Source organism: Pituophis catenifer, unplaced genomic scaffold, assembly GCF_029215685.1.
Source record: "Pituophis catenifer annectens isolate HBS135680 unplaced genomic scaffold, rPitCat1.0.hap2 SCAF_1, whole genome shotgun sequence".
In the NCBI taxonomy this organism is placed as follows: domain Eukaryota; kingdom Metazoa; phylum Chordata; class Lepidosauria; order Squamata; family Colubridae; genus Pituophis; species Pituophis catenifer.
Genome location: NW_027256881.1, coordinates 161721150 through 161746880, shown reverse-complemented (window position 1 = coordinate 161746880; position 25731 = coordinate 161721150). Strand labels below are relative to the sequence as shown.

Below are 25731 nucleotides of genomic sequence, written 5' to 3'. Positions count from 1 at the left end.
CAAATTCCATCTGAATTATGGAACATTTTCAATAAAATAGAATAAAGCAGGACAAGGTCTGGTAAACTATCTTGAAAATGTATGTGGTAGACAGGGTAACCATTCATAAACCAACAATTAGCCAATTATGCAGGTTACCACTATGTATTTCTTGTATATAATGTAATATTATATTATATGAAAGAGAATAGAGTACTTTTCATAGAATATACATTTTTCTAAATGAATGCTACAGATTAGACGGGTACAGCAATATATTTTATTTATTTACATATTTATGTATTTCATATGTAGATTATTCATTCCCAAAAACTTTGGGCCGTTAATAACAGCATCATAAAATAAAATGAGCTCCCCAAAGAAAAGTCAATCCCAAATATACATTTAATAACAAAATCAAAAATATAAAATACCAAAAGTACAAAACCTATGTGCTTTGGTGTCCTTGGCATATTGATGCTCCCAACCCTGTGCCAACAGTTCCATTCTGTACCAAGAACATACCTGTCCATGGATGGGAGAAACAGATCCTGGGGAAACAGTGCGAGTAAAGGCAGACTTTTGCTGCCATGAGCTAGCATTTAAATTTGCAAAAGATACATTTTGGTACTCTGCTTCATCTGCTGGTTTACTGGGTGAATGTACTCTGCAAGATCAAAACATATACATAAGGGAATTACTTTCAATAAAACCCAATAGATGAAATCATCATAGCAAACTAACCAAATAACATTTAAGATCTTCCAGAAAGGACATATTAGGGATGTCTTTATAATTCATAGCTTCTGCAATTGTTAAGGAATCCTTACTGTGCAGAAAGAGAGCAATTCTTGAAATCAACTTGAAAACCTTTTGCATGCAGATGGATCCTCCAATTACAGCTATCATTTTTAATTCAAGAAGCACATAATATCAAAACACAGTACAAATACTTTTACATTTTAAAACTGGAACAGAGATCAGCTGCTCTCACATTATGTCAAATTAAAAATTTGTGATGTTGGTGCATTCACTGTGAAATAGTTTTATTGAAATATTTGAATTATATTAATGGTTATTTTTTAATTTCAGCTGGTATTGCCTATTTGTGTGTTTATGTGTGTGTGTGTGTGTGTGTGTGTGTGTGTGTGTGTGTGTGTGTGTGTGTGTTGGGTTATTATTCTTAGACAGCCGGTCACTATATAAATTGAATACATAAATTTATATTTACTCTAGAGGAACTGAAGTAGCTGGTACAGTGACTGTAGGAGGAAGTAAGGCTTTCTTGGGACGTAAAACAGCTTTTTCATTTTCAGGCATTTTCTCTACATAATTGCATGGAAACCAGCCAAAATGTCCTTGAAAACTTCCATATAACCAGCCAGGTTCTCCTTCAGTTTTCTCAGCAACCTGGAAAGGAAAAAGGAAAGAAAAAAAAATAATCAAATGTAATGTTAATATTTTTTTTACTTGTTTACAAATATGTTTTAATTCTGCTACATGTCAGTTGGTGCATTTTGTAAAGAAAAAAAAACAAAATTATTTGGGATTAAGTAAACTAATTATTTATTTAGTATTCAGAAATGATAATTTACCTCAATAATATCTCCGGAATGGAAGCTTATCTCATCTTGATTCCTGGCTTCAAATGGGTATAAAGCTCTATAATTCACAAAGCCCACTGATGTCTTAGAATCAGCAGTACTAACCGCATGGCCTGAAGAGTCAAGGAGAAACTATTAATTTATTGCTAGTTCCTGACAAATGCTTTTTCAAAAGTCTATTTCTAGGAAGGTCGGGATTTCTGCAAGCACACAACCTTATCCTCTTGTTTAAATCTTGGGAAGAGCCAAATACACAGGAATCATTACTACTGAAAAATTGCCATCCCTTTAAGCTCCTATTTCCTCACCAATCAGGAACAGCAAGAGATTGTAGATAGCTATCAGAGGTCATGGTAGATCCTATTTACATATATGTGCATAACAAAAGCCTTTCCATTAATACGCAGGAACCTTCTTGTGTGGTAACTACCACTGTTCCATAGAAGTCCCCTGTCCTCAGTAGATTTCAAAGCAAAGAGAAGGGGAAATCAGCAAAAAACAACATCTGCTATCTGACTGGAGCATCCATGAGAGGGTCCCTTCTGGGGACAGTCGTATCTCAAGAGTGGAAGCCATCTCAGGATCTTAAATGTTGTTTCAAACTACAGAATAAGCCAAACTAAACCACTCACATCTAAAAAAAGAATAGTTACCTTCATTTTTCAGGGCAGACTTAAGATTTCCCTTTGTTTGTTTAAGAACATTTACATTTTTCTCATTTAAGTGAGAAACAATTTTCTCAGAATCTTGCAAATTAAAAATATCTTTTCTTTTCTTCCCTTCTTCAAATCGTTTAAGTTTCTCCTCAGCTTCTTTTGCAATTTTCTCCTGTCTTTTTTTTTCTTCTGCCTTTTGTTTCTGCCTTTGCTGCTCAGTCTCTCTTAGAATTCCTACTTGTTTATTTTGTCTTTCCTCTTCAAATTTCTCCTCTGCTGGTTTTTGTTTCTGGATCTCCCTCTCTCGTGCAATGGCCTCCTCAGCTCTTTGTTTTTCCTCATGGATCTTTTCCTGCATTCGATCTTCTTTCAGACGCTTTTTTCTTTCTTCTTCTTCCTTCCTGATGGTTTCTTGCCACAAGTTCTCCTTTTCCTGTTTTGCTTTTCTTTTGAAAGATAGAAAAGAAACAAACATAATTATTCTGATATTAGTATTGAAAAGCAAGAATGAATAGCAAACATCTTGATGTGAACCTTATACCAGCTTTCTTTTCATTGCCTTCTGAAGGTTTTAGGTTCACCTGTTTGATGCAGTCTTGGTTATAGCTATATTAATGTGTATTATTCACTGAAATGCAGTATTTTGATGCAGAATGTTAGAAATAAACTTAAGCCTGATTTTAATTTTGTCACACCAATGTAATCAGTAAAGAGTGGTAAATGCTAGCATGCATAAGGATTCTCAAAATGCAGTATCTGCATTTATTGTTGCCTATTAATCGGAAACAAAAAATAAAATGAAGGGGCTAGAGGAAAAATTAGTAATACTTTAAACATTACCGTGAAGTCTCATCTTCTATTCTTTTTTTCAAAGCAAGTTCAGTTCTTTTTCTTTCCAGTTCTTGAATTTTTTCATGTTTGATTTTGTGGAGCTGCTCAAGCGCTTTCTGCTGTGTGCAGTAAGTTTCTCTTAGTTCCTATTAAAAAAGCACAAAATTAAATAAGCAAAAAAGCAAGCAGAATTTAGATAAATGATTCCATTTAATACCTACCTGATATGATACCACAGATACCTGCCAACACTTTGAAGATGTATGATTCTATTCTAACCCTTAAACTGTGAGATGATTTTCAATTGCTGAGACATGAATATTTTGTTATTTCTCTACTAAATTACTTCAGAACTTATTTGAAAAGGGTCACCAAAAAATCTTCAAAAATGTTAAATAACAAACAGCAATATGAAGAGGAGAAAAACAATGTAATTGTTCATTAACAATTAAAAATGTAAACAATGTAAAAGAAGGTGTTAGTTATGACCTATACTGCCCTATATGGCATGGGGCCAGGCTACCTACGGAACTGGCTTCATCCCATTACATCAGCCTATCCCACCTGGTCAGGCTGGGAAGGTATGTTGCAGTCTCCTTCCGGGTCTAGGAAGAGAGCCTTCTCTGATATTACCCCCACTCTATGGAATATTCTCTCCCCAGAGGTGAGGCAGGCCCCCATTCTCTGGCCTTCTGAAAAGGAGTTAAAACATGGCTCTGCAGGCTTGTGTGGGGAGCCCAGAGGAGCAGGCAGTCATGGTGTTTGTTAGTGCCCTCTCTTTGCCTTTATCAACCAATTTTCAAAATTTAAATTATTCTTGCCTCCTTAAAAATTTGTACAATTTTTCATTTTTTAACTTAAAATTTTAATTCTAACATTTTAATTTTTATATACTGTTATCATGTTTTATTGTACACTTCGAGTCCATCTTTGAGAGAGATGGGTGGTTCAGAAATGTGAAATATAAATAAATAAATAATCTAAAATCTATGAACACAACTAAGATGAACAATGCTTCAAGACTACATAAGGATCTACTTAATTTGGGCAGAAATGGTAATTGGGATATTTATATTTGCATGTTTACTTTATCATTTTACTACATGTTTATTGGTGCAGGAATTGGAGAATTATTATTTTTATTCAATAGTGTTCCCCAAAGACTAATACATTGACCTTAATTATTAAGGTAAACATGCACATCTTGTGGATAACACACAGATCGTTGTGAGGATGCTTAGCATCACCTTTACAGTTTTTACCCTGCAATATACATGTAATTCATGACATTTACATATGTAAGCTCTATAAAGATTGCACCAATTGCCAAAACCTCAAGATGTTAAGGCCTTTCCTACATTTTTGAGAACATTAAATTGTATCAGCAGACATAGAATTGATGTTTCATTTCCAATCTCATACAATGAAGGGGCTATGGATGACTGTATAACAGAGTTATTGATATTCTGAGTTATTTCCAATATCACAAACATAATACACAGTCTCTGAACAGAAACCAGTAGCTGAACTGTTCATATCTATTTCCCACTACATTTCTGACCTGTCATCACATTCTTCAATGAACTTTTCAAATGGTTCTTTTTCAGTCCCTCACTTTTCTCTAGTAATTATTGAAGAAAAAAAAATAAACGTTTTCATACTTGGGTTACATGCTTTGCTGAAATCAGTTCATCTTCAAATCAGGCTTGCTTTAGTTATGTAACATGTTTCACACTTAGCCCCATTAAGTAGACCAGATCAAGAAATTGTCCCTTGTTGTCTATTCATGGATCTTGCATATCTTGGTCCAAGTCATTTACTTTACTCGCTACATTCATTAACAACATGCATTTTGTTGGGTGTATTTCTCATCCCATTTTTTTTACTGATTCAACAAGAGCACTATTAATTCTACTTATATTTATGTAGTTTTCCATATGGTGATGGGAAATTTTCCAAACAAAGTTTCCCCATCAACAAAGAGTGAAAAAAAAAACTTTAATAACTACTGCATCTACATATTCTTCACAATTTCCATAAATTGTAAACTATAGCATTATAGGTAGTTGGGGATGGAATCACTGGAAGGAATCATAAAAACTGTGATGTGAAACACCAATGTGTAGAAAGCTCCTCAAAGATTCTCAAGACCTTTTGGTATCTTACGTCTTGTCTGAATAATAAGAGATGCTTTGTAAACAATCATATTTAATTCAGTGTTAGAAGGCTGCATGCCAATTACAGCATTGGGTGGAATGTTTCTGCAGTTCTGGCCAAGTCTCTTTCTTGCAATTACCCTTTATACTGACATAACAATGCCATTGTTAATTGAGTACAGAACATTAGACTGTGCTAGTACATATCAGCCATATGATTATCAAGTAACTTTATTATACTATTAGACATTATCAGCAAATGTCAAACTAATTGTTAAATGATCAAGATAAATTACAAAATCTGAGAGTTACTTGGGTATAGTGGCTAAGATGCTAGACTAGAAACTAAGACATTGGAGGGAGTTCCAGTCTTTCCTTAAGCACAGAAACTGGCTGAATGACTTTGAGCCAGTATCTGTCTCTCAACCCAATCTACCTGGCTGGGTGGTTATGAGGAAAACAGGGAGAAGACACATTATGAATGTCACTTTGAATTGTACAAAATAAAAACAATCCTGTATTTATCCCTTGCTCTTACTTTCATTCCATTGCTTTATGTTTTCAAATGGAAGGCTTTACATCCAAATCAAGTGCCAGGCCAAGTCTTCAAAAATTGTGCTTGCACATACACAGAAGAATATACATATACAGCATGTACCTACCTGCCTTTCTCCATCATACATGTAGGAAAAGATAGATTGCTTTCCACCTTCCAAAACTGCTTTGTTGCAGAAACAGTGGACATTCTAAGATCCCCCTTGTTTCAAAAATGTCTCTTTTTATATTACCAATGGCAGAAGAAAAATGGTCCTGTGTGGCTTAATACAGCCTGGCAAAATTCCCATCCCATTCTAAATAAGTGCACCTCAGGCAGGACACCCTTTCCACACTGCTATAGGCTAGCACAATCCTATCTTATTCTTGTTACATGGAGTTGTCATTCTGAGTCTTCTGGATGTATTTTGATACTAAATAGACAGATAGAATATTCTTTCACATGCCCAAAGACCGGTGACGTTTCTTAAGGATCTTACACCCAAACTAGGTAACATCATCAATGCTAGTGAAGCACTGAAGCACTAGTACTGATGATGTTACCTAGTTTGAGTAATGAAACATCAGAAAGTACCAAAAACCTGCACTTTTTGAAAGCAGCCGCACAATTTTAAAACAAACTGGAATTAAAATGACAGGAAACAAATCCTGTGATGGAAGCAAATGCCAACTCTATCCACACATTATATTGATAATATGAGGAATTCATATATTTGTTCATTTTCTTATATAAGTTATTTATCAGAAATACTACTGCAATATTCCAAAAATAATCAGTTGACCAGTTACTCTGTGAATAGATACAAAGTATGAATATTGGCATTTCTCAGGATACTCTGTGACTGTCCTCAAAGGGATTATTTGTGAACGAATGATTACATAAAGACCAGTTTCATAATGAAAAATGAAGGTCAGAATTCACAAAGTTCAACTGGATAATCTATGATTTTAAGTAGATACCTAAGGTTTTTTTTGTAAAAAGCATTTATTAACATAAAAAAGTTGCACAGCTAATGACAATTATCAACATCACTGTCAGTTTGTCCTGCATTTCAATTCTCCTTGACTTCTTTATTTTTTTTCAGAATAATATTCAGTGCATGTGTTGAAGCAATGATTTATAAAATCTCATACCACACAATTGTTTTGCTACAAAAGACCAACACTGCTATATTTCCATGTCAACAGCTCTGGAAATGCTTTCTTCTCTTTGATCTAAGGGGAAACTGGAAAAAGATGAAGGCAATATATGGCAGCCTGTATGCAAGTTATCAGAGCAATTGTCACATTGTGATAGTGAAAAGCCAAACGAAGATGATCCTATATGTAGCATGTTCAGCTATATATAGCTAAACGTTGTGGTGGAATGGAACTTGGATCCAAAGAGGTAATCAAATGGGTTTCTGAAAATAGTCTAAAGATGTAATCCATGAGGGAACAAAGATCTTAAAATTTTTATTCTGCAAAATATAAAACTTGCCTTAGTGATAGTCTACTTGGCAGATGGTTTGTTATAAAAAGCCAAACACATGGGAGAACAAGTCAATATGTAATGGGCTTTGTAATTTCACAAGGTTTTTCTCCCAGGAATATATAGTCTTGAGATTTTATGATCTGAATCCAACTTCCTCTGATTTTATAACTACCGGTATCTAAAATGAAAGTAGCAGGCCATTTTCTTCAAGTGTAACTTCAGAACTCAGCCAGTTTATTATTTTTTCTGTCAATGTTCTTGAGGCAAAATCAAGCATATATATTTATCAGTGGATTTTAGTTGGTCTGGGGAGAAGCAGAGATTGTTTTTCACGAAGTGTTTTTTTTTTTCTTTTTACTTATTCTAGGAATTCTGGCCTTACACTTTTCCTTTGTTATGCATATAATAGACAAGTATTTTTCTATGGTCAAAATAGAAAAAATAATAACAATCTTGATTACAGACAGGACTTTGTTTCAGATAAACTAATGAGGTAATGAGTGGTAATCCATCCACCAAACACTGTGAGTTTTAAGGATTTTACTTAAAAGCAGCGACGTGAGGATTATTCCTACCCTTTCCCATAATTGAAAGTATTTAGTTAGTGGGCAGAGTTTAAAAACAAGCAGAAGGCAAATAAAATCTCTTCCTGCAATAGAGCATCAAATTATTGCATAGGAAAATATTTTAAGTGCTGTAGAAATGCAAATTATTTTTAACACACACACACACACACACACACACACACACGAAACATGGAAATTATTAGAAGCAAAAAAAGGCCAAAGATTAGAAAATAACCTTAAGTAAGAGGAAGAGGTTGTTGAGACAGCTTAGCAGATACAAAAGGCACTGAAGAATAGAAGCATCCATAGTCTCACACTGTAAGATAAGGCAGATAAAAAGCAGTTAAACTTTTCATTGGGATTGTTGCGAAGGTGGAGAATTTAAGGGTTATGACAAGGAATTGGAATAATTAATCTAGCAATCAAAGTTCTGATTCAACTCTCATCATATCTACCCATATATTATGTGGAGGGGTAAATGAGAGTGAGAGAGACAGAGTTTTCTATAGCCAAAATTAGTAATATTAATGGTTCACAAATAAGATCAGCAATAAACTCTTGTCCTCTGCAATGTTCCTATTCAGCCATCGCTTCTTCTGCTTCATATGCCATTCCATTTCTATTCTCATTTCCCACAATAAGTCAAGCATGCCATAGGATGCATAAACACAACTGGGCGGAGTTTGGGGAATTGGCATTCCTTCAACTGTTGACCCTTTGATGCTTCCTGCTTGAGATGAAGTGGTGCTATTTTGTAATGTAAAGATTGGTACTTGGGGTAGGCATCTTTCTACAGTATTTGCATGTAAGCTCTACAGTGAAAACAGGTACTATAATGGATTTGACCTCATCAAAGCAATAAAATAAAGCAGGATAGTCTTTTATATTTGTTGCTCTACCCCTTGACTTAGACAGAACAGACAGATCAGGAACTATGGTCCAATCCTCTTGACTACAATATTTCATGAAACAGACAATTTCCTTTCACTTGCTCAGTTCTACAGCATATATGATTCACAGGTAGATCTTCCTTAATGACTGCCATGTTTAGTAATCATTCAAAGTTATAACGGTACTGACTATCAGTCTTTCCACTTACGACCATTGTAGCATCCCCAGTCATGTGATTGCCATTTCAGCACTTTTACATCAGACGAGTGTTTACGACTGCTGCAGCAACCCAAAGTTATGGGATCACCATTCCAAAAAGCAGAGTCAATGGAAAGCAGTAAAATCGCAAGTCACAGACATGTGATGTCACATTTAACAACTGTGGCAGGAGTGAGGTTGTTAGTCTGTTGCAGTCACATGATTCTTGTTTAATGATTGGGTTGCTTAGTGATAGAACTGTTCGTTCTAATTGTAGTCATTAAGCAAGGACTACTTGTAGTTGGCTAGGCTAAGCCTCCAATGTTAATCAATCACAAGAGACTTCAGTTATGTAACTGAGAAGAGGAAGCCGCTTCTTCCATATCACCTGCCTATGCTGTCCACTTAGAGAAGGGAAGAAAACAAGAAAGTAAAGAATGGAAAGTGATGGCAGCACTGACTTTTCCCTTTGTTACATTTATAGGCATACTCTGTTATCTATCAGCTACACGAAAAGGTTTCAGACACAATATTGTTAAGTAGGAAATTACTAATCACCACATTCCCAAGATTATCTTAAGCACAAAAAATTATAGCTTTGCCAGCCCTCAATATTCTAATTAATATACATGTATATGTATCTAAAATATGTTTTATAATTTAAACACAAATATGTTGTAATGTAGCAGGGAAGACTGTCACTAAATGACTTATACATCTCATTTGCTCTCTGGGATTTGACAGTTGAAGGACAATTTCAAGCCCTCCATTCACCTTTGTCTCTGGAAAGAGATTTGAATCATGCTGTCATGCTGCAATCATAGCTTTTGGGTGGAGATGACAGAAAACAGTAAAGAAAAGAAGACATTACTACTAAGTAAGCCAGGTAAGGAAGATTTCAGGTGTAGCTTAAGCCCTTGCTTCTCCATTTTGAAAACACACTTCTATTTCGGGAAAGAGGTTAAGTGGAGAACCTAACTGCCAATAAAAAGAACATGGAATAGATTCTTCGTTTAGAAGTATGTTTAGTAACTGCAATTTGTACACATTTTTGGTTTTCTCATCCTTTTCGAGCTTTTTGTTTTCTCCATATTTCCCCCTTATCTGCATATTCCCAATTCTCACTGTGGTGACATACATTCTGTAGTTGAATGGAAGGAGAATAGATGATGTAATATTAACTTCACATGGACCAAGAAACTGCTTTGGTGTGTCTTAAATAATGAACATATTGAGTGAAATAGCTGGCCTTTTGTTCTTATTATATTATATATAAGCTTTTATTAATTAAGAAAAAGAGTATTTGCAAATCTTATTTTCATCTATTTCCCTATGCCAAGATTCACTTTCAATATTTTAGTGGATGTTACTTTGAATAATATTAATTTATCCTACAATATGCAAAATAAAACCCATGTGAATCTTGGTGTAAATGGGCCAAACTGCAAAATGCTGGTACTAATTCTTTTTAAAATCAAATTGGAGATTTAATGGGCGAGCATTTGAGTATCATCAACGAAATGCATTTTTCATGAACAGAAGATACCACAGAGCTTGATTGGTTGAAGGAACAAATTGGAAAGAAAGTTTTGCTAAATAAACAATCTTAGATGCTTAAATAAAAGGCTACAACAAAATTGTACCTTGAGCTGCTTATTAAAAACATCAATTTCTGACAGCTTAGAAGTGGTTTCTTTTTCTAGTGTATCTAGTTGTTCCTGAAGTTTTTGGCATAATTCTTCTTTTTCTGATGATTTCTTCTGCAGTGAATTTAGATGTGTATCTGCAAATGAAAGACCAAATATTTAATATTTACTTACATATTTTTAATTTTTTGTCACTCACATATCTACATATTGTATTTACTTAATTTACTAATACTTCAGTCTTTGACTAACTATAGGGGAGAGCTGCCTTAAACAGTCAGATTGTTATGCAGAATGGGTTATGTCACTCACAGTACAAAAAGGAATGGGAAGATTTTCTGTGTGTCAGAATTCCTTTTCAGACATACCTCATGTGAGGGAGGAAAAAACTCTTGAATGAATGTATTCTTACAAACATGTACACATAAGATCAATGATACTTACCAAAAGAGTTGCTAATCTTGTGATTTATTTTCTCACTCAACTGTTGTTTCTCAGGAACAAAAGCAATCAGCTTATTCTGATATTCCTGTAGAGTTGAGGGTGGTATATTTTAGAAAAGTATTACCAGCATAATGTGTTTGACCTAATCTGATAATACAAATGAAAGCACAGAGATAAGAAAAAACACTCCTGCACCCATTTAGTGGCTTCCAAGTGACTATGGCCCAAATTTTCAATGTTTCTTGAGAAATTAACAGGGTAAAATGGGTATCAGACGCATATCAATTTTGCACCTTAAAATCCCCAATCTGAGAAATGGCCAGTTCCTAAGTGTGAATTCTTAAAAGTCCTCATATACCTACTATAATGATTTCATTTTAGTCATCCCATGATCCCTGAAGCCAAAACATTTCCAAAAATATGTGTCCTTTGGATGAAACAAAACAAAACCTATTTCTGATGTAGCCAGATATATTCTGGCATGGAAAATATATCTCCAATAATAAACCTGCTGCCCAGAACCTAATTTCAAAGAAGGTGCAAGGCCTCAATTCTGATATTGGACTACAGTAATATGTTCCTTCCAGAGAAACGAACTGTGCATATGAAAATGAAAAACCAAAGAGAGAATGGATGGCAGAGAATAGGCAATCTTCTCAAGAAAAACAACAATAAAGAAACTTGGGACACTCAGAGGATCGTAGCCTTAATAGACAAGTTAATTCAATGGTTTTTTTCTCTCTGCATTGACTGTCATTTTGTGGGAATGAATTCCACACTTATCAAAACATCACATACTTGAAGCTGTTGTTCCAATTGCTTGATTTCAATAATTCCCATATCACATTTCTTTTCTAGATTGGCAAACTCATTTTTATGCTTTTGTTTTCTGTTACGAACATCTTCTAGTCTTCCAGAGATCTGATGGTGTTTGTCATTCTGTATTAATAAACATTTTAAACATTACAACAATAAAATATACAAATTTCTTGACATACAATCATTTATTACTTCTTTAGGATTTAATCCAAACTCTGGCATGTGTGATTGAGACGTGGCTAAGTACAAGTTAAAGAGAATTCTCTTAGAGTTCTGTCTATCAGGTTCCTCCACTGAGTAGCAGTTAAAGACTAGATGCTGGGCAACTTGGATAGGCAGTAGATGGATATGCTATACATGAATGCAATGACCAGATGCTCCATTTAGCAATTCATTAACTCTTAATGTAAATTAGCTACTTACTGGGACAATGCAGGGATTCTGTTGGTATACTATCCACTAATTTGTAACTATATTACTCTTTCTAGCAAGGTAATCTCAGGGATAATTTGGACTATATTTACTGAGTAATTTCAAGATCCACAGTGAGGATGGTTCAGTATTTTATATCCCCAATGCAACTACACAATTATCCCAATTAGTATTTGGACTGCAGGGAACTGGATGATCTATTAAGATGATCTATTCTAAGCACCTGCCAGATCACTGTTTAGTGAATGACTTAGATTTTTCTACCACTTCTTGTAGGCAAAACTGTAAAACTCTTACCAAGCTATGAAAGATGAAAAGTATGTAGGTGGTTTACTTCTGGGCTAATCCCATGCTATAATATATTTTTCTTTTGACACTCCTCTCTCCACTTCAGCCATGGTTTTTAAGGTGAATTGATAATCTCAATTGTTTTTAAGTGGGAGAGTGTAAATTGAATAACACAAGAAATAACATCACATTGCTTCAAAGATAAATGTTATTGAAATGAATGAATAAAACATAGTTGAAGAAATACTAATGAAGGTATTCCCCTCCTACATAGTTACTACCCGTGTTTCCCCAAAAATAAGACTGGGTCTTATATTAATTTTTGCTCCAAAAGATGCATTAGGGTTTATTTTTGGGGAAATACGGTACTAAATGCACCCATCTGGTTGACAATCTTAACTGGGGTTATATTTGGGGTAGGGCTTAAATTATGAGCATCCTGAAAAATCATGCTAGGGTTTATTTTCCAGGAAACAGGGTATATAGCTCCATACAGCTGAAAGCTTCTTCAATTCTTCTGATGCTGCCCTTTAGTTGTTTTGTCTCTATAAATGACTACTCTTAACTTTAATATGAGAAATGAAGAAATGACACCATAGAAGCAAAAAAAATTTTTACAATTTATTTACAATTAAAGCAATTAGACAAAAGATATGTAGAAGTCACTAAAACAGAATGTTTAGTTGTAATGCTATACTTTTGTGGAATATGTGACTCACCAATGCATCTAGTTCAAGATTAAGACTCTTTTTTTTAGAAGATAACTTCACAATTTCCTCCTGTTCTCTATTACGTTGATTAAGAAGATCTTGACGACGAATCCTCTCCCACTCAAGCCGTCTTTGACGCTCGAGTTCTTGTTTAGCTGCCTGAAAATAAAACACCTAAACTATCAGCTTCAATACTTCTGCGATAATAGAATAGTATCATATTCATTTATTGTTTTCATTAAAGACAGTAACTCAGAACCTTGGGAAAAAAAGTTTAGATAAAAATAATGCATATTAAAAAAAACTAGTATGTAACATATAAATATTCTTTTACATTCTATATATAATTTTCAAAAAAGCTTCCATGTATATCTTTTGCAGCAAAATCGACACAATGTTCTTCGACCTTATGAAGAATAATGGAGGCATGATAATGGAATACTATCCATTTTTTAAAATTTAAAAATGAAGATATTTGTTATTCATAAGATGCAACTTTTGTATTTATTCCAATCAATGCTCAGGTTCACAAAATGCATCCCAAGAAATTTAGACTATCATTTACTTTAATGAGCACTTATTTGTATGAAAACTACCTGCTTAAATTAGAATTCAGAATAAAAGCCAAAATATAAAATAATCCCAATTTCTTAGCTGTTAATACGGAAATATTTTCTAAGAGTACACTTAAAGAGCCCCAAACTCTCACAGGAATAGTTTTACTTAACTGACAAACTGAAACAAATTTTCCAAAGGTTAAATCATAAAAAAATTAGAAAAACAACCTCTCGTCTTTCAATCTCTTTTTTCCGTTCTTCCTCCCTTTGTTTCTCCATCTCTTGTTGTTTTTCCAAGCGCCTTTCTAGCTCAAGTTGTTTCTTCTGCTCCAGTTCCTTCCGCTCCCTTTCTCTTCGCTCCTTTTCTTCTCTTTCCTTCTGTGCTTTACGTTCCATCTCTCTTTGCTGTTGCTCAAGGAGCACTTGGCGCCGTTTCTCCAGCTCCAAGTTGCCTCTTTCATAGTTTGCCTTCCTCTTATCCTCAAAGGTAACTAAGTTAAAGAACAGTAAATGGCACTGAACTATAAACACTGATCAGGTCATATTCTTCTCAATTATTTTTACGAATTGGATTATGGTAGAAATCATCAAATAAGAGATATAATTAACATAATTAAACTACTAACATTTTTTTCAAAAATATTACCCCCTATTGCAATGCAGAAAGAGAGGATCTCCATTACCTGGAAGTTTCTGGGGAGGTTCCTCTTCTTGTTGATAAGCTGGAAGAGCACAGTTAATATTTTCCAAATGCTTTCCATTTCTAGGAGAAAAAGAGAACATAGTCGTTTTTTAAAATTTCAGTTCACTTGGCATTTTTCTGTAATTTTAATTACATGTCACCTTGTGTTAAGCACCTCAATGAAGGGGGCACAAACTCAGGAGGCAGACTTAGTGGGAGTGGATGCCCAGCTTTGGCCATATCAGTTAAATGCATAGCTAAGATGAACTCCTCTGCTTTCAGCTGTCCATCACCATCAATGTCAGACAGAGACCTAGGAAAGACAGATCTGTGTTAAAAGAACCGAGGGAACTGGAGAGAGCTATTTTGTTCTTTCCATACAATGTCTCCAGGGTATCCATGATGAAGCAGGGACCAGCTTTGAAAAACCAGATACAGAAACAGCACTTAAAGGTACTGTTAGGCAGGAAGAGGTAGGAAATCTGCAACTATAGTGTGTAAGCCACTAAGAGTCACCTTTTGCAGGGGAGATGGGAAGAATAGAAATTCAATAAATAAATAAAAAACAAAATGTTGCTGAAATCCAGACAGGCTGGCGCTGCTGTGAGTGGACATTCATTATCATCCACAAGCCAGTGGCCTCCCTATTCTCTATAATTCATGTATTGGCACATACGGTATCAATTTGAAGGACTCCAGATATAGTTCAGCTAGGTTATGTGGTTATGTGCTATTGATTTTTTAACAGCAAAAAGTCAACATTTGCTTAATTTTCTTATTAGTATGATAATAACCATTGTCTTTAACCTACTTTGAGATATCTCTCTATAAAGCCCTACAAGCCTGAGCTCCAATGTAACTTTAGCAGCAACTCCTCTAGAGAAATACAGCTTGTCCTCCATGCTCATCCCAACACATTCCCTAAACATGGGAGGTGAAAAGTGTGGAAATCTGGAAACCACTTTGGGAATCAACTTGCATTCTCTGTGACATGATTTGGTAAGGCTGCTAAAGCGTTATGCTTTTATTATGATTATGTACTGTGGTTTTGTAATTATAATTGAAAATATTACCGTATATTTAATGGCATATCTCCACTATCATGAAAAATGAATTGTTTTAGATTAAGCAGCACACTAGCTAAATGAATAAATGAACGATCCAGGGGGAAAAATCAATACTCTCCTTTTTCAATCTAGGAATAATAGTACAATATTAAATGCATAATGACCTAGTCTGCACATAATGCAGAATACAAGCTACTATATGCATCATGTAAAGAAATAAAAAAGAAACATGCAAAACAACAAAAAAGTAAGCAGATTAGCAACCACATCCCTAAGCAGGCATCCATCTAAGGCCATTTCCATAAACACAAAATTAAAGAACACAGAATACAACAATGCTGTACATGTACAGTTGCAAGAAAAAGTATGTGAACCCCTTGGGATTACGTGGAGTTTTGCATGAATTGGTCATAAAATGTGCTCTGAACTTCATCTAAGTCACAACAATAGAAAAACACAGTCTGCTTAAAATAATACTACACATACATTAGATGTTGCCATGGTTTAATTGAACATAACATGTAAACATTCACAGTGCAGGGAGGAAAAAATATGTGAACCTTTGGACTTAATAACTGGTTGACCCTCCTTTGGCAGCAATAACCTCAACCAAACGTTTCCTGTAGTTGCAGATCAGACCTGCACAGCGATCTGGAGTAATTTTGGATCACTCCTCTTCACAAAACTGTTTCAGTGTAGCAATATTCTTGGGATGTCTGGTGTGAATCGCTCTCTTAAGGTCATGACACAGCATTTCAATCGGGTTGAGGTCAGGACTCTGACTGGGTCACTTCAGAAGGTGTATTCTGTGCTGTTGAAGCCATTTTTTTGTTGAATTACTTGTATGCTTTGGGTCATTGTCCTGTTGCATCACCCATCCTCTGCGGAGCTTCAGTTGGCGGACAGATGGTCATACGTTTTCCTGCAAAATATCTTGATAAACCCTGGAATTCATTTTCCCATCAATGACAACAATCTGTCCAGGCCCTGAAGCAGCAAAGCAGCCCCAAACCATGATGCTCCCTCCGCCATGTTTTACAGTGGGGATGAGGTTTTGATGTTGGTGTGCTGTGCCTTTTTTTCTCCACACATAGTGTTGTGTGTTCTTCCCAAACAACTCAATTTTGGTTTCATCTGTCCACAGTATATTTTGCCAGTAGTGCTGTGGAACATCCAGGTGCTCTTTTGCAAACTTCAAACGTGCTGCAATATTTTTTTTGGACAGCAATGGCTTCCTCCGTGGTGTCCTCCCATGTACTCCATTCTTGTTTAATGTTTTCCTTATTGTAGATGTGTCAGCAAAAATGTTAGCATTTGCCAGAGATTTCTGTAGGTCTTTAGCTGACACTCTAGGATTCTTCTTTACCTCATGAAGCATTCTGCGCTGTGCTCTTGCAGTCATTTTTACAGGACGACCACGCCTAGGGAGAGTAGCAACAGTGCTAAACTTTCTCCATTTGTAGACAGTCTGTCTTACTGTGGACACATGAACATCAAGGCTTTGGAGATACTTTTGTAACCCTTTCCAGCTTCATGCAAGTCAACAATTCTTGATCGTAGGTCTTCTGAGAGCTCTTTTCTGCGAGGCATGGTTCACATCAGACAGTGCTTCTTGAAACCAGTAAACCCAAAACAGATGTGTTTTTTTAAAGGGCAGGACAACTGTCAGCAACACATCCAATATCATCACACTGATTGGAGTCAAGGTTGGCTCACTCCTGGCTCCAATTAGCTCTTGGAGAAGTCATTAGGCTAGGGGCTCACATACTTTTTCCTCCCTGCACTGTGAATGTTTACATGTTATGTTCAATTAAACCATGGCAACATCTAATGTTTGTGTAGTATTATTTTAAGCAGACTGTGTTTTTCTATTGTTGTGACTTAGATGAAGTTCAGAGCACATTTTATGACCAATTCATGCAAAACTCCACGTAATCCCAAGGGTTTCACATACTTTTTCTTGCAACTGTACAAAACAATTCCATTCTTCATCGCTATAAGTTATTTGAAACACCAGCTACTACTAAGAAATGCAGAGAAAGAATATCAGGAGTTGGTCAAGCAAACCCTGATTATTCTATCTGGAAAATTAAATCTGAGCTATTCAATAAACTTTAGTTAAAACAATGCTTGATTTAGCATTATTTGTGGTTGTTGTGAAAGTAGGTAGTTACAGCCATAGTACTTTTCAAGAATTTGAAATAAAAATGGCAATCTATTAAAAAAATTTACAAACATGTATCTGTGAACAAACTTACCAGATAGTGGCTAACTGTGTCTGAGATAAGTTTGATTGTAGAAGAGCATTTCTTGCCTGAAACCCTTAATAAATCAAATGTAACAATTTACCACACACATTAACATGTAAAACCAGTTAGAGCTATGAACTAAAGATCTATATTTTAAAAAGTTACAGAATTAATTTCATTTAAAATTACATTCCAAAAATATCATATTTTTTTTTACAAAAAAATTATTCCAAACATAATCAGTACCGGTAGCTCTCAACTTATGAGCAGAATTAGGATCAACATTTCTGCTGTAAGTTCTTGCAGTCATAAATTGAGTTGGACAGAGTTTTTATGATAATTTTATGGCAGTCAAGTGAATCACGGTGTTAAGTGAATCAAGCAATTTGTTAAACTAATCTAGTTTTTCCAATGGATATGTTTTGCTAGAAATCAGCAAAAAAAGTTCCAAATCATGATCATGGGACCACAGGATGCTACAAACAATCGTAAATGTGAGTTGACTGCCAAGAGCCCAGACTGCAATCACATAACTACACTACTTAAGAATCCAGGAGAACTGTGGCTCACGAACCTTGGGAGATACTGTAGATGCACTGCCTTTCTTAATTGTAAATTTTAATGTGCATAAGGCAAAATATAATGCACACAACTGGTATTATCATAATAATTTGTCAAAATTAAATTTAGTTTTTGTCCCGACAGTACTCTCAGGGTCTCTGGCAACCATGTATGGTAAATGGCCTGAAAAATATTGTAATTTATTAATAGCAATAGCACTTAAGACTTATATACCGCTTTACAGTGCTTTACAGCCCTCTCTAAGCAGTTTAGAGTCAGCATATTGCCCCCAACAATTTGGCTCCTCATTTTACTGACCTTGAAAGGACGGAAGGCTGAGTCAACTTTGAGCCAGTGAGAATCAAACTGCTGGCAGTCAGCAGAATTAGCCGGCAATACTGCATTCTAACCACTGTGCCATCACAACTCTCAGCTCATCATTTCTAATTTATACACTCATGAAAAACCACAGCATGTTTGCATGCACTTGATAATGGGATATCAACCAGCTAAATCTGAGAACTAAGATTCAATTTGTGTACAGCTCTTTAGTCCATAGTCCAAGGCTGAGTAGGATGGAATCAGATGAATACTGGGAAACTCCCAGGAAATCCAGGGCTGTAGGCTTGTGGGGAATCGAAAAAATATTCCTGAAAGGATTTCAAACTATATCCATTCTATGATAGAGATACATCCATGAAGTCTCCACATATTGCCCTTGACTTGAAGGAAATTCTACCTTATTTATTTCACAATATATAAAAAACTACTTTTCAAAATAGTTCCCTTTGAAATGCTATCCATTTTAATCTGTATTGCAAACATACAGAAAAATCATTTTGTTAATTAAAACTAGGACAATATGATGTGATGTGTAGGTGCTTTTAAACCAGAAGAATAATTACTGAAAAAGAGTATTAATTTTAAAATAAAGCTTGTGTATTTTTTTTTTTAATTTGATTTATATGCCGCCCTTCTCCGGAGACTCAGGGCGGCTTACAATGTGCTAAGCAATATTTTATTGTTGAGAGCCAGTCTAGTCTAGTGGTTAAGGCACCATCTAGAAACTGGAAGACTGTGAGTTCTAGTCCCTCCTTAGCCATGAAAGTCAGCTGGGTAACCTTGAGCTTGTCACTCTCTTTCAGACCAGTCCACTTCACAGGGTTGCTGTTGTGGGGAAAACAGGAGGAGGAAGATGTTTTGGATATGTTTACAGCCTTGAATTATTTGTAAAAATAATAGAGGGGGATGTAAACAAATATAAACCCATCTTTACATCCAGCACTAACCTGAAAGATATCCAGTCATCCCTTTATCAAGGTAATTAAATTTTTGCCTGTACTTCAATCTTGCAGCCTGAGGAACTGCCCAATCTGAAGATCCTGTCTTTGGTGAATTGCCAGTTAATGAGGTAGTAGAAGAAGAATTTGAACTGTAATACAAACCAGAGTCGATTAAAAAAAACCCTGTGATATTCAAAATTAACATTCTTCTTTTATTTTTCTGCAGATTACTATTTTTCTCAACCAATCTTCCCAAATACTGAGATTACAATTCAGGTGCAAAGATAATCAAAAGAAATGGTCTTATTGGGGGAAAAAAAATTAAGTCTATCAATTGAGACTTAATATTTCAAGTCTGAAGATCCATACCTACTAGATCCTAAATCTATCAAGGACTGAGTTTTCTGGATGTTGGAACCACCAAATCCTCCTATCACAGGAGTGTATGAACTAGAATGAGGCAAAGCTGAAACAAGAGAAATGTTGAAATGGGTTAATAAGTAGTCGAGTCCTGGAAAGAAACATCATCATCTCTACTTGAAAAAAAGACTTATCCTTGTTCCTGAACCCTGACTCCCAGTACTGAGAAAGACAAAAGAGGTATCCAATCTTAGTAACTTTAAGACATGCCTGGCTGTAGAATTCTAGGAGTTGAAGTCCACGAGTTTTAAAGTTGCCAAGATTGGACAGCCTGATATATAAAAACAGTTTAATGTATGTTTAAGTGCATTTCTTTTAGGTACCTAGATCTGATTTTATGAAAACTTTTGAACTAGCTTTGAGAACCTCTCTGATTCCAATACCTATTAGCCAAACCTAATGCCTATTAGCCAAAACCTCCTCCCCTGAGGGAGGAACCTGGAAGGGGGTGGGATTCCGTAAGCAAAATAATCGGTCTTTTGAGGGGATAGGAGTTAGACTGGGAAATAAAATACTGTAAGTAATTTAAGTATCTGCAAAGCTAATCAAGCTGCCTCCCAGGTCAAAGCAACATGCTCGGAGAACAAACCACAACCAACATCAGGCTGTCAAAACTGAAAACTTTCTGGCATGAGGGTACTCACTGGAAAGGTAGGACATAGCTAATGGCTGAAGAAGGCCGGAGGTTCCATTTGGCAATGATGGAGGGCTGGCAGAAGGCAATAGTGGGGTTGAAATCACCATGGGAGAAATGGAGGGTACAGATGTCAGATTGGACATAGGAGCCAAAGGTGCTACTGTAGACAGATTTGGCATACTGCCCATACCTGGAGAAATTCAAGAGTTAATATAAATACACCAGTCCAAGACTATGAAATCCACCCCACTCCCTGAGATTGATGGCTGGCCCCATTTGCATGTGTTTCCCTTTTGAAAATGATTTTTATGAAACTTGCTGTTGACAGAGAATTCAAAGAGCTAGACTAAATATTTCTTACTTTGATGGGATTTTTATGAACATGCCTTTAATATTAAACACTTAACGCATTGTAAGCCGCCCTGAGTCTCTGGAGAAGGGCGGCATATAAATCAAATTTAAAAAAAATTGTCTTAATAAAGTACTATCCTTTTATATATTTGTATTCCATAATGTGGATATTTGTATCTAGCACCAGGACAGATATTGTAAAAACTAATTTTAGTTAGGCAGCTTACACTTGCACAAAGCATTATTTGATGTGTTCCACCAATCCCTTCTGGCTGGGAAAATTACCATAAGTCCAAACACTGGAAAGCAGCAGAATGAAAATAATATAATTAAGTGCTTGTTTTTACCGTACCCAATGGCTATCAAAATAATCTTTAACTATATTTTCTTCATATAGTTTTAACAAATGTAATCCTTATACAAATTTGCAGAGAATTCTCCATCATTATCACCCATAACAGAGAAGGGGCCAATCTCTAGATATTTGTATGATTACCAAAACGAGCAGAAATCAAGGGAGAAAATGCTGGTGTCTGTTTCATGATTGGAGGAAGCACCATAGGCAAGGACTGGCCTTGCAGTTTTAGTTTGATGAGTTTCATAGCTATGGAGAACTCCAGCTGATCCATTTTCCCATCTTTATTCAGGTCACTAAGAGCCCTTTAAAACAAACAAAATGTATACAAATTGAGTGTATGTATATACATTCAATTGTTAGTGACAGTGGATCAATTACTCACACCTAACACAGCATGAAGTTTTTTCCACTATTTCTAACAATATCTGTTGCTGATCCCTTAATCTCCGAACAAGTCTCACAAGCCTATTTTTTTAAGCAACCCTATTATGTAAAGCAGCCAGTGGGCAAGGGTGAGAATTCAGCACACTGAAAATCATTAATCCAAGGGCTGTATTTAGCCATAGTCACCAAGTGCTATAATTATTATGAAAAGGATATAAAAGTATATCCACATTCCTGACATCAAAACTCTCTTTACAAAGTATGTTTGGTAGAAAACTTACCAATCTGATAAACTCTTTGTCAATTAGCAACCATTCAGATGTGCTCTTTGTTAATAAACGTAAAAGAAGAAAATGTAAAAGAAAATCCTTCTTAAAGGATGCATTTTCCAATCAGATTCTCAAATTATTTTCAGAAATGATACTAATGATCCATTTTAAGAGTTCTGCCTTAATAGTAGAAATTTAAATTTAGTTGTAAATATGCCATTTTAAAGATAATACCAATCCATTGAGGACCTGTATATTGCATGGGTTAGAAGGGGGGCTGAGAAAATATCTATAGACCCTTCACATCCTGGATATAAACTGTTTCAACTCCTCTCCTCAGGATGCTGCTGCAAGGCATTGCATGCCAAAACATCTAGACACAGAGATAGTTTTTCCCTTGTGCCATCACTCAGCTGAAGACCTAAGTTCCACTGTTTTTAGGATATTTACCCATGTAATATGGCTTTAGTAGTATTATTATTATCCTCCTCATCTTTTCTACTACTCATATCATCATCATCATCATCATCATTATTATTATTATTATTATTATTATTATTATTATTATTATTATTATTATTATTATTATTTAATCTTTAGTAAGATTCACAGCCTTTGAGGCTGGTTAATAGCTCAGCAGAGTCCTAACCAAGGACCTAGGAACTGTTAAGGTATCGTCGGAGGATGTAAGCTGTTCCGAGTAAGGTGGTTTTTTGTAGAGTCAAAATGTTCAAGTCCGGCAAATTTAGAATTTCTAAATAGCGGGGTAGCCTTTTGGGTATTGCTCCAAGGGCTCCAATTACAATTGGGACAACACACAATTTCTTTTTCCACAGTCGCTCAACTTCAATTTGCAAGTCCCGGTACTTTGTGATTTTTTCTTGCTGCTTATCTTCAATCCGTGCATCACCAGGTATTGCAATGTCAATGAACCATACTTTTTTCTTTTCAACTATTGTTATGTCAGGTGTGTTGTGGACCAAGTGCCTGTCAGTCTGAATCCTAAAGTCCCACAGATCTTGAGTTTCTCATTCTCTAAAACTTTCTCAACCTGATGTTCCCAGTGGTTTTTGCTGTACTCAAATCCAAACTTCTGGCACAATTACCAGTGAATGATCTTAGGAACACAGTCATGGCGTGATGATGATGATGATGATGATGATGATGATGTTTTGCATGTACACTGAGTTTATGCACTGAAGACAAATTCCTTGTGTGTCTAATCACATTTGGCCAAATAAACTTCTATTCTATTCTATTCTATTCTATTCTATTCTATTCTATTCTATTCTATTCTATTCTATTCTATTCTATTCTATTCTATTCTATTCTATTCCATTCCATTCCATTCCATTCCATTCCATTCCATTCCATTCCATTCCATTCCATTCCATTCCATTCCATTCTTATTCTACGCTACGCTATGCTATGCTATGCTATGCTATGCTACACAAGTGCCTGGTGGCTCAGCAGACTGATAGCATTGTGATTAACACCAGCTGTCTGCAATTACTGTAAGTTCAAATCTCACCAGGCTCAAGGTTGACTCAGCCTTCCATCCTTTCTAAGGTAGGTAAATTGAAGACCCAGTTTGTGGGGGCAATAAGCTGACTTTGTATAAATATACAAAAGCATGAAGGCTATTGCTTAACGCATTGTAAGCCGCCCTGGGTCTCCGGAGAAGGGCGGCATATAAATCAATTTTTTTTAAAAAAAGTATTTGAGAAAAATAATTGAGAACAATATTTAGATGAAGAATGAGTGAATTCAGGATATATTCCTAAATGCAATAGTGTGAAAGTAATGTCCACTGAACACAGAATTTACATTAATATGATTGCATGCTAAGGATACTTCCTAGTCTTTCATCTTCTAATCTTCCCAATTCCAGTATAAAATGCACCAAAGATTGATCCAGCCTGTCTGGATTCCCTCTGAATTCAGACTCTGCCTTTCCTTCCTGGCAACTCTTCCAACTCATATATAGGTGGTCCTTGAGTTATGACCATTCATTCAATGACCCTGCAAAGTTCAGTGGTGCTGCACTTATATGGTACTTATGTGGTCATGTGATCAAAACTCAGGTGCTTGGCAGTTTGTCCAAACTTACAACCTCAGGAGCATTTAAACTCCCCTCACCTGCCTATTTTCACTCCCACCTCTGTCCTTTTGGCCATCCTGCACAGCAGCAAACCTTGGCACTGGCACTGGGACCTTTTGGCAAATGCCATGATTTTGGTTTCTGATAGTTGAGCCCTAGTTGGTCTTCTTTTCAATACTGTGCTAATGCTCTCAGTTTCTTTTAAGAGTAGTAGATATTCTTGAGAGTATTGCTGCATTGTCTGCATAGAATAAAATAGATGTGTCTCTAATGTGTATGGGAAGTTTGTGTTGAGGAAATGGCCCACCATGGAATTGATAGAAAAGTTGAGTAGAAATGGGGCCAATATTCAGCCTTGTTTTACGCCTTTTGGTTAAAAGTGGCAACAGGGAGTGTCAGGATTGCCACTGCTAAGCAATGCAGTCATGTGATGTTGTGGTTTACAATTGCATTGCTCAGCAGTTTAGTAAAGCAAGAGGCTGTGGAGTTTTTATGAGGAAAGGGGGTCAATTTTGGAGAGAGCATCAACAGTTTTGAAATAGAAATTTTCATATACAGAAACAATAAGGATCTATTTAAAAAATCATACAATTACAAGTTCCTGGTCATAACATTATTCAATGAGAGTAAGGAGGCTCATCTCATGCAATCATTGGAACAGCATCTTTCTACAGTAGGCCTGGAATCTCTTAATATAATGAATTCACATAGTGAGATGCTCACCATATTTCAGCCAAAACAGGACTTGACAAACCTGACTGTAAAAAAAACATTCGTGCTTGATCACCTGTATGAAGAGAAGAAAGGGGACAGAAAAGGACATAATAATGCATTTCCATACTCTCAGTTGAATTCTGTCAAGATTCTAATGCACTTAGATATGGGATAGGATATAAAAACTGTCTGGACTGAACAATTACAGTGTTATTATCAAAAGGCAATTCATAACCTTCATTTTCTTATTAGACTGAGACTGATGTGTGTGTGTGAGAGAGCGGGGGGGACAGGGAGGGAAGGAGGGAGAGAGAGAGGGAGAGAGAGGGAGAAGGCAAAAGACTAAAATGAGAAACATACTGGACTGGGTAGGAGCTCCAAAGCCTTTGAACAAAATAACCTTGAGGCTTGAGCCTTTTAGAAAAGATGCCAGTTTAGTTTGGAGAATCATAGTCAACCAGAGGGAGAGCATGGATAAGGGATCAAGAGGATGAGATGATTGCTATTCAATGGGCATTTCTCTTCAGCATTTGTAGGTGTCTGTTCCCTTATATAGAAAAAATAAATGTTCCCTGCTTGCTATCTGACTCAGAGACAGAATCTGCATAAATTAGAAGGATCATATACACTTTCTTCCATTCCAGGAAAGTGAGTGGCTGCTCTGGTACTTGACTCCACTTCCTAACTCTCTTCTCTTCTCTCTTTGAAAAATAATGGAAGAACTGAACTAACAGCAGAAAATGAAAATTGGAAACACCAAAGCCATACGGGGCATATCTCCCATAAATCAAAAGCAGCTTAAGTTAAAGCTCCTTTGAGCCAGGTTTGGCTATTGGTGTCATTATAGAT

The 25731-nt window shown here is 35.8% G+C and overlaps 1 protein-coding gene across 4 annotated transcripts in view; it reads right to left on the bottom strand.

Moving 5' to 3' along the window:
• Nucleotides 1-25731, bottom strand: part of ITSN2 (intersectin 2) — a 74439-nt gene that overhangs the window by 32720 nt on the left and 15988 nt on the right. For 3 of the 4 annotated variants that reach the window (XM_070933127.1, XM_070933128.1, XM_070933129.1), the window contains 18 exons: nucleotides 24892-24955; nucleotides 21553-21716; nucleotides 20713-20895; nucleotides 20018-20114; nucleotides 19655-19797; nucleotides 17814-17877; nucleotides 14664-14801; nucleotides 14490-14569; nucleotides 14035-14297; nucleotides 13259-13408; nucleotides 11799-11939; nucleotides 11001-11085; nucleotides 10554-10693; nucleotides 3080-3216; nucleotides 2237-2685; nucleotides 1575-1696; nucleotides 1211-1389; nucleotides 505-646 (listed from right to left, as the gene is read on the bottom strand). In XM_070933127.1, the coding sequence (XP_070789228.1) occupies nucleotides 505-646; nucleotides 1211-1389; nucleotides 1575-1696; nucleotides 2237-2685; nucleotides 3080-3216; nucleotides 10554-10693; nucleotides 11001-11085; nucleotides 11799-11939; nucleotides 13259-13408; nucleotides 14035-14297; nucleotides 14490-14569; nucleotides 14664-14801; nucleotides 17814-17877; nucleotides 19655-19797; nucleotides 20018-20114; nucleotides 20713-20895; nucleotides 21553-21716; nucleotides 24892-24955 (2741 nt within the window). Of the gene's footprint in view, nucleotides 1-504; nucleotides 647-1210; nucleotides 1390-1574; nucleotides 1697-2236; nucleotides 2686-3079; nucleotides 3217-8056; nucleotides 8138-10553; nucleotides 10694-11000; nucleotides 11086-11798; nucleotides 11940-13258; nucleotides 13409-14034; nucleotides 14298-14489; nucleotides 14570-14663; nucleotides 14802-17813; nucleotides 17878-19654; nucleotides 19798-20017; nucleotides 20115-20712; nucleotides 20896-21552; nucleotides 21717-24891; nucleotides 24956-25731 lie in introns of all 4 variants that reach the window. The other variant, XM_070933130.1, reaches the window with a different exon arrangement.